We start from the raw sequence: 12,197 nt of genomic DNA, 5'->3' as shown, positions 1-12,197 counted from the left end.
ACTTTTTACCACCTCTAAATTTCAACTATTAAAATTTAATTTAAAATACATTTTATATTACTAAAAATTCACGACAATTTATGATTTTTATTTGCTACATGATACACAACTGGATGTTAGTCTTATTGTTGTTTACATTACAGATACCATTTGCATACAAAAGGCAGCATAAATAAATCTTAGAAATTAGGTTTAAAATGTTAATAAATGTAAAAAGCAAATAAATAGAAGAAATAATGCTCTGCTTGTCTTAGGAAAGAGATAATAATTTAGTCATTTAGCTATAGATGCCAGGGCTGATCAGCTATGAATGTGTTTAACTGTTATTTCACTTCATTAGGATTTTATACGGTGTTGTAAAATTTTAAGACTAGAGAAATTAATTATTTATTTCTTTAGGAGAAAAATCTGTTCATCTGAGCATATATGATTAAAATTCCTCTATACGTAATTTAACTCCCTCGTAGAAAAACAGTATCAGACGGCATTGCCAATCAAAACAGCATTTAACCATTAATACAGGAAACCAAGAGCAGACCACATGAAAAGCAAGGCTTGCACCCATTTCTCAGAGGGAAAACTGAAGCCTGTGGCTCCCAGCCCTGGGTTTTCCTTTGACTCTTTTGAGCTCTCCCAGGCTCTTTCCTGAGTTTGGTGCTTTCTCTTCCTCACCACGCCTTAATAGCTATCAGTTGGATGGGGTTTAAACATATCCCCCAAGGCATCATGGGATGGAAGCTTGTGCTCCATTAAGGCCATGTTGAGATGTGGAAACTCTGTAGGTCAGGGCCTAGCAGAAAGTGGTGAAGTCATGGGGCACCTCCTTCGGAAGGGACTAACACTGGTCTCACGGGGCAGTCACATCTAACTAGGCCAGAGCCACCTGTCATGAACGCGGCTACTCCCTGTGCTTGGCCTTCCCTTCCTAGGGCCATTTCCTTTTATCTTTCATCCATTGTGTTACGATATGGTGGGATAGCCTTCACCAGAGGCTGAATAGATTAGGGCTGCCTAATCCTATGATGCCAGCCTCCAAAACCATGAGGCAAACATGTTTTCTTCATAAACTACTCAGCACCAGGTATACTGTAGCAACGCAAGCTGGAGCCGCAGAGGCGGCTTTCTGTGTCCTCTTGCACTTCTTGAGCCCCTCAAGGAAGGGCGTCCACACTGATGCCATGCAGGATTGCCTGTGTCCTTGACCCTCATCTCTAATCCCGACTAAGCTCTCGTCCTTTGGATATCTCCACTAGGCCACACACACGCCTCAACTCAGCCCAAAGCTGAGTTCACCCTCTTTACAATACTATTTTCCTTCACATTGTCCTAAGGATAGTTAGAGTGGTAAAACTGGTCCCTTCTCTACAGATACATCTCCAGACACGAGGTTCAAAAGAGAAAGGACAGAAGTCTCTGCTGAACCTAACCAAACACAGCAACTGTGTTCTCACTATAAAGGAATGTGTGTCATATTCTGGTGCGCGGATCCGTCTCTTGGGTATTTGGTTTGTATATTATTTCCCGAGAGCTCAATGGTAAGGCACTGTGTGCGCTGGAAGCCACTCTTTCTGGTGCTCCCTCTCAGCTTTTACTCACATGCTTCCTTATAACTAGCCTTGACAGTGCGTCAGAGTTCATTTTCTAAGCACAGTTACAACAGCATCTCCCTGGGCCTGTGGCATCCTTACTACATGTCTTTGTCATTCGCTGAATCAAGGGGCGAGGTTTACATTCCTTCAGGTGACTGTGATAAGAATCATGATTAAAGCACAAGTGACACTTGTGCCATTTAGGAGGTCAAGTCCTAGAAGACAATGGAGGCCCATGCCTTGTCTGATCACTCCGGAACCTGGCCACCAAGAGGGAGGAAGCCAGTCAGGCTAGGTGTAGGAGGTGTGGTCTTGAGCCAAAAGGATCACTTTTGAATCCTCCACACACGAAATCCTGAAGTACCCAAGAAACAGCTCACTGGCCCTGTGTAAAGCACTAAGCCCTGTCCACAGCACAGATAGTGAACAAGCCAGTGTGTTCTGTTCATTTAAATCACAGGCTATGTAGAGAATATATGAAGTTGTCAGGGTGCTGGGAAGGTGACTCCGTTGGAAAGGGGCTTGCCACACATACCTGGATTCAGATCCCCAGCACACATATAAAAATCTGGGCACCGCTGGAATGCACTTGTGATGCTAGGGCTGGGAATCTGGCCACAGCTAGAAAGCACTTGTGATGCTAGCCCTAGGAATCTGGGCACAGCTGGAACGCTCTTCTGATGCTAGGCCTGGGAATCTGGGCACAGCTGGAACGCACTTCTGATGCTAGGCCTGGGAATCTGGGCACAGCTGGAACACACTTCTGATGCTAGCCCTGGAAATCTGGACACAGCTGGAACACACTTATGATGCTAGCCCTGTGAATCTGGGCACAGGTGGACCACACTTGTGATGCTAGCCCTGGGAATCTGGCCACAGCTGGAATGCACCAGTGATGCTAGGCCTGGGAATCTGGGCACAGCTGGAACGCACTTCTGATGCTAGCCCTGGGAATCTGGGCACAGCTGGAATGCACTTGTGATGCTAGCCCTGGGAATTTGGGCACAGCTGGAACGCACTTCTGATGCTAGCCCTGGGAATCTGGCCACAGCTGGAACACGCTTGTGATGCTAGGCCTGGGAATCTGGGCACAGCTGGAACACACTTCTGATGCTAGCCCTGGGAATCTGGCCACAGCTGGAACACGCTTGTGATGCTAGGCCTGGGAATCTGGGCACAGCTGGAACACACTTGTGATGCTAGCCCTGGGAAAGCATATATAAGCAGATCCCAGGGTCTATCTCATGAGCTCCAGGTTCAGTGAGAAACACTGTCTTAAAATAATGTGAAAAACAATGGAGGAAGACACTTGATGCTGGCCTCTGACCTCCAATTGTGTACACACACACACACACACACACACACACACACACACACACACACACTGTGCTGGTCCCTTAAGTAGTTTCCCTTCCCTCTCTCTTCTCCTGAATAGTGAGCATATTCTACTCTGTTAACACTTTCTCTGATTTGTTGCTTTGTCTGACACTCAATTAGACATCACTCTTTTTTCCTTTTTTTTTTTTTTTTTTAGACAGGGTTTCTCTGTGTAACAGCCTTGGCTGTCCTGGACTCACTTTGTAGACCAGTCTGGCCTCGAACTCACAGAGATCCACCTGTCTCTGCCTCCCTGAGTCTGGGATTACAGGTGTGCTCCACCACACCCCACTGGGTTGGATTATTTTTAAGCGTACAGGAATAAAGAAGCATTTGACCTAGTAGACGGGAAATCATACTGAGCTTGTGTTACCTTCATGTTGCCATGATCTGTGAGCTGTAGGTAATCTCTGGAACCAGGCTCTGAAGTGATATAGCCCAGAAATATCACTTGGTTCGAGCAGTTTTTCAGTAGCTTTGAAACCGCAATAGCCTGTAGCTTCCTGTCGAGGTCATCTCTAAAACATGCAAAAAGGGACCTCTTAATTATATTATATGCAATCATATGTAAAACAATTTTAAAAAGAACAAGTAGTAAACATCTGATCTACCCAATGGACAGGACATTCTCCACAGATACGTGGAGAGCGGGGACTGACTCTGACATGAGCTCTGGTGCCCCATATTTAACCACCTCCTCTTGGTGGGGAGGCCTGATGGCATTCAAAGAAAGGATAAGCAAGCTACCAAGATGAGACTTGATAGCCTATGACCATATAGTGGGGGAGGAGGTCCCCCTCAGTCTTAGAAGTAGGGGAGGGGAATAGGGTGAAAGCAGGAGGGAGGGAGGAATAGGAGGATACAAGTGATGGGATAACAATTGAGTTGTAATCTAAATAAATGAATTAAATAAAAAATTAATTAATAACAATTTGAAAAAATAAAATAAAGTGGAACTGGTAAATATATATATTCTACACACACACACACACACACACACACACACACACACACACACATATGAAAGTGAGCATGCTCAAGACAGTGAGTGATCAACTGTTTTGTATGTGTCCCTGAGTTTGCCAATAAAGTTCTTTCATACTCCTTAAAAAATGAATAATAAAATAATAAAAAGAACCAATAGTCAAATTCTCCCAAAATAGCCTCAAACAGGGTACAAAACTAGAGAGATTTCTGTTGGGGAAAAGGTCTGAAATTTTTACAATGAACAAGACACAGACCAGCACTTCAAATTGGCCTGACAAACTCTCGACTATGAAAAACCTTTCTCCAGAAACCAGTGAGTCAAGTTGATTTAAAAATCTCTCTTGGGTGCCCACACAATGGTAGTGCCAATATTTTAGTCCCAAAACTCAGCAGGCAGAGGCAGGCAAACCTTTATGAGTTCGAGGTCAGCCTGGTCTACAGAGTGAGTTCTAGGACAGCTGGGCTTACACATAGAAACTCTGTCTCAAAAAACAAAAAACAAAAAACAAAAAACAAAAAACAAAAAAAACCCACAAAGCAAAACAAAATCAAACAGCAACAAAGACCAACAACTCTCTTGGGCCTTAGCACTGAAGGGTGCTTGCTGCTCTTGCTGAGGGATCGAATTTGCTCACAACCACCTTTGACTTCAGCATCCAGGCATCTGTTACACTCTCCTAGCCTCCTCAGGTATCCGCACTCGTGTGCACATCCCCACTCACAGACACACACACACACACACACACACACACACACACACACACACACACACACAAACACACACTTAAACATAAAACAAATCCTTAAGTTTCTATTCCAACTACGGAATTTGTTCAACTTTTCTTTACTGTTAATGAACTACGGCAAGTGTGGGGCTGTAGCTGAATGGTACACACTTGCCTCACATGCACCAAGGTTCTCTGTCTGCTCTCCAACATGGTCAGTAAATATAATATATACGCAAGTAAAAGAAGAAAGTGTGACAGGGATGTGAGATCTGGCCACCAGGACCACAGCTAAAGAACTAATGGCCAAAAAAAAAAAAAAAAAAAAAAGAAGAAGAAGAAGAAGATCCAGGGACACTAGTAAGAGGGAGAGCTGTGGCCTATAGAACAGCCCAGGCTCTTGTCATACACACCGTTACTTCAGCGGAATGTTCTCTGAATGTCTCCTCTGCTCTCTTGCCCAAATATTGGCTGGGCACTTTGCCTTTAATATACTAATTACTGAGGGCATGAAACAGATAAACAGGCAAGTACATTAAGCTCCTGAGGGCCTTATAGTCTCAGAAAAAAAGGGAACATCATGCTTGCTATGACCTATCAGGAGAATCCAGGCACCTCAGGAGTTTCAAACAAAGTGAGTTTAATATAGGGAATTGGTTACTTGGGAGATAAGAAGCCAATCGGGGACCAGTGACGCAATCAGGAGTGGGCAGCAATGAAACACTTCACACCATGCCTTCCGCTAGAGGATGGACAGGCAGAGTCAGCATGAAGTCAACACTGGACAGAGGGAGACAGTTGCAGAGGCTTCCATGACGGAACTGGGGCCACCCAGGAAGGAACTGCACCCACAGAAGAGACGCGACTGCCGCCACAGATGTCAGGAAACGCCCAGAGAAGGAATGAGAAAAGCTCTGGCTTCTCTCTCCTCCTACCTAGCCTCTCATTGGCTAAATCCACCTAGAAACCAGAAGGGAAAGGACCTTGGGAAATGTGATTCCTTGTGATGTACAGACACGGATGGGTGTAAGGGACAGATCTATAACTAAGCAAGCAGTTGACAAAGACCAGGCATTTTCATAGAAAGATTGATGAGTGCTACAGGGACAAAGCGAAATCAGGGAAGACCATCAGGGACCTAGACAATTGGAGAAATCCAGCTGGAGGAGGCTGAAGACAGGACTTAGCTGTGTAAATATGTGTGGATAGTCAGTGCTGCCTGCCTATCACTTGTTTGTGAACATGAGGAAAGAAAGGAATGTCGCTTAGTGCCCTCAGATCCCAGCAATGCAGCTATTTGTGCCAATAACCCTGTAAGGAGAGGGGGTGTGCCTTTCCCGCAGTCTGCTTTCAAGTGTAGTTCCAAGCACCTGTGAGCAACTGGCTTTGTTCTGACTTCTCCCTAGTTGTGTAACCCTGACCCTAGTGTCTTTATCTATGAAATGATGCCACTATAGCACTTTGCCTACACAACATGAAGATTAAACACAGCCACACATGTACGGAGAACTGCTACCCAGGTAGCTGTCATGGGCTTACATAGCCGTCTGTATCTCATGCCTGTACAACCAGAAACGCAGGGAAAATAACCAAAGATTTTTTTTTTAAAGAGTAAGAAGAAAGGCTATTTCATGTTTTAAAAATCAAAGCACTATGTTAATAATACTTGCTGGCATTTTTACACTATTAAGTAAACCACAGAAACCCACTCATGATTCCCAAAGTGTGTCACCACGAAATCCACCAGTCTGTTGGAGACGTTTACTGTCAGGGTTATGGCTGGTGCGATCTCGCCCTCTGGCGACGGAAGAAGGTGATGCTCCGATCTCACAATTGGGTACCGTGACAGCACCATAATCCTGCATGAGAAGGAGAAGAAACAGGACAGTATGGGTCTCAGCCTGTCACAGAGAGGAGATGAAGGAGGTGCACTAAAAAGTCATGTCACATGGCAACATGGCAGGCTCCCACTGAGAGGCACTCAGAGCAGGAACATGGTAAGGACCTCTTCTATGGAAGTCGGCTTGCTAGTGCATTTCCCTCTGCCCACTTAGCCCATTTTGCTGTGTCACTAACCACAATTACGAAGTGTGTTTCAGCAAATGCCACAGAAACACGAGAAAGGCAGCATTGATAAAATGAAAAGCCCATTTTACCTTTGTTGTTGCTCTAACAACATCCATGGCTACTACCCGTCTACACCCCCTCACTCAGTAGCATGTTTTCTCCGTGTGTAGCAAACATCACAGTCTCAGATTGTCTTGTTTATTTCTTTGTGAACATGTTTATAGTTATCACTCAGTGTCTACAGAGGGCTGCCTCCAGGATGCCAACAAACACAGAAATGCTCAAATGATTAAGTGTCTTATGTAAAATCGTGCCATATTTACATACGATCCACTCATGACTTCGTGAGTGCATTAAATCATCTCTAGGTCATTTATAGTATCTAACTCAATGTCCATACATCAGTTTATTTCTATTAATTCAATGTAGTACTTAATGGGTGGGCAAATTCAAGTGTTACTTTATTTTGAAACTTTATGCTTTTAAAATATTTTATTATTCATGTTTGTGTGTGCATGTATGTGTGTGCCTATGTGTGCACACCTGTCTGTGCTCACAGAGGCTGAGAGAGGGAGTCGGATCCCTCAGGACTGGAGTGCTGGTATTTGCAGAGATGCCCAGCTTGCTATGCATGTGACCTGGCACTGCGGCTTCCCTCTAGCCTTGAATGACTGGTCTATGTGAAGAACCAGTAACCATCCAGCCCTGGGGAGCCACTAAGAAAATTCATGACTACACATGACTCCCTGCCTCCCACGATGAGCCACTGTGCCACAGGGACAGCCTCAGCTTCCCACCCCAAGCCACTGCAGCTGCTGCTTCGGGACTCTGATCAGCATCAATTCCCAGGGTCTCCTCACCCCCAAGTGTGATCCCTGGTGCTCGGCCCAAAGTCTGTATAGAAGCCCAATTTCTCCCCCAGCCACATGGTTAAGTCGTTGTTCCCCATGTAGGGCTTAGAAGCATCACTCTCCAAAATGGTAATAAAATCTGCACCTGTTTGGGGAGAAGAGTCCAAAAGCAGATAGTGAGAAAACAGAATAAAAAGCAGTTAGCAAAAACTTTATGGATTTTGCTTTATTTTTGTTGAGGTAAGGGTCCATTTGGTGGTCAGGGCTGGCCTTGAACTCATGATCCTTCTACTTCTATCTGCCAAGTGCTGGGATTACAGAACTGTACCACCACTCCCAGCAGAGTGTTACTCCTGACCCTCGCCATTACTCATAAACCCCAAAATAAATAATTCTTATGAGTCACAAGAGGAATGGGCTCAAATTTGTGCTGGATGCTTAGAATTTAACTAAAGCATGGAACATCTTAAGACAGAGAAAAGTATGGCTTTCCTACATTTTTTACTTTTTGTGTTTTTTTTTTTCAAGAAAGGGTTTCTCTTTGTCATCCTAGATGTCCTGGAACTGCTCTGTAGACCAAGCTGGCCTTGAACTCAGAGATCTGTCTACCTCTGCCTCCCAAGTGCTAGGATTAAAGGCGTGTGCCACACCTGCCTGGCTCATTGAAAAAAAAATATTCTTGACACTTTTCCCCAAAGTTCAAATAATCTTCATGTCTTTAACAAATTCCCAGTTTATATTCAGAAACAGTAAAATAGTGCACATTGGCTTTTTATATTTTTTGAGACAGGGTCTTATGTAGCCTAGGTTGGCCTCTTAATGTAGCTAAGGGTGACCTTAAAGCTCTGTCGTGTCTTTACCTCCAGAGTGCTGAGGTTACAGGTATGCACCATCTTGTCTAGTTTACTCAGTGATGGGGACTGAACCCAGGGTTCTGTGTGTGGTAGGCAAGCACTCTGCCCACCGAGCTACAGCTCCAACCCACAGTGGCGTCTCAGTCCAAGGCAAAAGCTCCATGGTATTGCTATAAAATACGAGTTTATCAGCTTTTCTTGGACTCTGGACTGATGTGCCTGAGCCTTCTAATCATGACTAAAGAAAGCACCGTGCTTGTGGAGACCCTGGACACTCGTCAGGAGCTGTGCTTCAGGTGAGAGGAAGCCAGAACCTTTATCCTTATGCTGCCACGCTGCACACGCCATGCAGTGTGCAAACCTACACTCACACCCACTGTGGGATGCTTCATAACAAGAAACTCCTCAAGGGCACAGAGACAAACAAGATTGGCCCTGGAGCTTAGGAAAACAATTTTCTTTTTAATTTTATGTGCCTTAGTATTTTGCCTGTGTGTGTATGCGTGTGTGAAGGTGTTGGATGCAACTGAAGTTACAGACAGGTGTGAGCTGCCAGGGTGCTGGGAATTGAACCTGGATCCTCTGGAAGAGCAGTCAGTGACCACTGGGCCATCTCCCCAGCCCCTGAAAACAACTTTCATCACCATATATTAAACTCATTCTGCTTTGTAATCCAATAGTGCTGGTCCCCATCAGTGGGGTCCACAAGTGGCAAGAGTGGCCAGCAGGAACATCTCTAACAACAAGAGATGAATCTCCTCAGTAGGAGGGGCTGTTCAGGACCAATGAGGTAATTTCTCCAAAAGACAGCCGGGGTGCAGAGCTACAAACCTGGGCTAACCACAGAGGGAAGCAAGCCTCTTTAGGAAATTAGTGAGCACACAGCAAGCCTAAGACCTGGGGACTTGGCAGAAATAAAAAGGAACAACAGCGGGTTCTCAAAACCTGGAGCCAATTCCAGAAAGACTCACCTGTCTCCTCGAGCAGTTGAGCAGAACGCTCTAGATTCGACCAGCCCTCATTGTCATAGCCAAACCTGAAAGGCCAGATGGCAGCTGAGACCACATTGGCTGGTGCCTGAGGGATTGTCAAAGTAATAATTTTGCATAACTGTGACCAGTGGAAGTTTGGAGCCCCAGCCTTCTCTGCCTCTCCCCTATCAAAACCCACACTTCAGCAAAGGAAATCCCATAGATTTGATCATATTTAATTCATAAAAATGAGGTGCTCACACTAAGGTCCTCTCAAAGTAAATCTGTGAACTGCTAGCTTGAACTTGGCAGCTCAAACAGGTGTTTGGGAAAACGTTTCTAAAAGCCATCGCTTATAATAAGAAAAATATAGAAAGAAGTGGCCTAGCTGCCCATACAGGGACAAGAGTAGATGTGTGACTACATAGACTAGAACTATATCTACCTCCCAATAAATTCATCCCACCCCAGAAAAATATCATAAGCAGGTGAAGTTAGACCCATATGGCAGAACCCTATATAGCCTTAACAGATGATGCTGAGCTGTATGTTTCAATATGAGTGAATTAAAGTAAGTTGCAAGCAATTCAGATGGAATTAAAAACACAGACACAACAATACTGTCTAGGGGGTTATTAATATACAGTAACACTGAAAAAATGCATGAACATCTTTAAGATTTATTTACTATTATATATACAGTGCATTTCATCCATGTACACCTGCAGGACAGAGGAGGGCATCAGATCATATTATAGACGGTTGTGAGCCACCATGTGGCTGCTGAAAATTGAACTCAGGACCTTTGGAAGAGCAGCCAGTACTCTTAACCTCTGAAACATCTCTCCAGTCCCTGTTTTTGTTTGTTTGTTTTTTAATGTCTTGGGATGCGGAGGTGGCTTAGCCACAAAAAAATGTGCACTGAGTTCAGGTGCCAGCATGCATATTTTTTGGTTCACAACTGCCAGGAACTCTAGCTTCAGTGGATCCAACACCTCTGGCCTGCAAAGGCTCTAGCACTCAATTGCACATATTCATTTGCAGGTACATGCACACATCATGTAATTAGAAATAAGATAAATTTCAAACAAACAAGGAAACCCAGTGGTTACTCAATGTTATGGCCTAGGGCTCATGTTCTCCAACACTTGAACCCCACATAGTGGTGCTACTTTGGGAAGCTTTGAGACATTTTGGACATAAGCTTGCTGGCAGGTGAAGGAGTGAAGGGCTTCTGAGTTTATGGCCCCTAATGTGCCCAGATGTAAGAGGTCACCAGCCAAGTGCTCACCACCACATAAGGAACCCCAGCCCATGTGCCTCCCCTACCCGATACACATACACAATACACATTCATATACACACACACATATATGTGTGTGTGTGTGTATACATATACATATATATGTACACATATTTGAGACAGAGTAGCCAAGGCTACACAGAGACACTCTGTCTTAAATATGTGTGCACATATATATGTGAGTATGAATGTGTATTGTGTATGTGTGCATGGATGTGTTGTATCCATGTGTGTGTATGTGTGATGAAAGTGTGTGTACGAGTGTATGTGTGTGTTCATGTCTGTATGTATATGTATGCATGCATATATGTGTATGTTCAAAGGCATGTGTGTATGTGTGAAAGTCTGTTCATTGGTGTATGTTTATATGTGTGTGCATGTTTGTACACATGTGTGTGATGTTTGTGTATGCAGATATATGCATTTATGCATGTATGTATGTGTGTGTATGCATGCATGAGTATGTGTGTATGCATGTGTGTATGCATGTATGTATGTATGTTTGCTAGAAAGAGTATGCATGAGTGAATGAGTGTTTGAATATGTGGGTGAGCATGTTTGTATGTGAGTGTGTGTGTGTGTGTGTAGTCTAAATCTTTTTACTTCTCTGTATTACTTCATGTGAATCGCCTGTGTCTTGGGCCTTGGAACACTGAAAAAGCCTCCTACATTATTTTTTTTTTGCCTATAGCAGTCATGTTCACATCTATGACTTCATCCTTCACAGACATCTCACTGAGATGGTGAAGTCCTGTGTGATGAGGCGCTCCCTAACCTGTGTCATCCTTCACTCCATAGACCCCAGCCATGCAGGCCACTCGGGTGCATGTAAACACTCTAAGCCGCCTCTCACTCAATCCTTTATACACATTGCCTGGCTCAATCACAGCTAACTGACTGTCTTTTTTTTTTTATCATCTTTCAAGTCTCATCTCAAATGTCAGAGAAGCCTTCCCTAACCACTAGCTTTCCACTTCACAATCTCGCTTCCTAAAAAGCCACCTGGCCCCCAGCCAGAGCCTTTCTTTGTTTGTTCTCATCAATACCATCTTTATCCAGTAGAGTGCAAAGTGTGGAGAGCAGAGATCCCGTCCAGCTTCTCCTGTGTGCCTCTGGCTCCAGGCACAGCAAGAGGCAGTCAGTGAACACTTGCCAAATCAGTAAGTGAATGAATAAACAAACAAACTAAATTCAAACAACCCTTTAAGAAGAATTTCTGGCGGACATCAATAGTAACAATAATAACTAACATAGAAAAAGCACCCAAAAAGTGCTTATATTGATGGTTTATTACTATCCACTTAATAAGAAACAGTTACTGGGGTTGGTGCTGAACACTACTTGGGGGAGGGGAAAAGACGGAGGAGAACCAGAGGAACATGGAATCAATCTTCCTTCTTTGTATAGCTTTTTATTTAATATCAAGACGTTTTCCCTGGTAGTACAGATTACTAAAATGCAGCGATAACTCTC

General features: G+C 44.1%; 1 protein-coding gene across 1 annotated transcript in view; it reads right to left on the bottom strand.

Moving 5' to 3' along the window:
• Nucleotides 1-12,197, bottom strand: part of CWH43 (cell wall biogenesis 43 C-terminal homolog) — a 55,807-nt gene that overhangs the window by 16,039 nt on the left and 27,571 nt on the right. The window contains exons 10-13 of the mRNA XM_084759469.1: nt 9,422-9,527; nt 7,606-7,741; nt 6,388-6,537; nt 3,340-3,484 (exon numbers count right to left, since the gene is read on the bottom strand). Coding sequence (XP_084615595.1) covers nt 3,340-3,484; nt 6,388-6,537; nt 7,606-7,741; nt 9,422-9,527 — 537 coding nt within the window. The remainder of the gene's footprint in view (nt 1-3,339; nt 3,485-6,387; nt 6,538-7,605; nt 7,742-9,421; nt 9,528-12,197) is intronic.

Source organism: Acomys minous (genome assembly GCF_964271855.1).
Source record: "Acomys minous genome assembly, chromosome: 15".
Lineage (NCBI taxonomy): Eukaryota > Metazoa > Chordata > Mammalia > Rodentia > Muridae > Acomys > Acomys minous.
The sequence above is the reverse complement of the archived record's forward strand: the minus strand, read 5'-3'. Positions and strand labels throughout refer to the sequence as shown.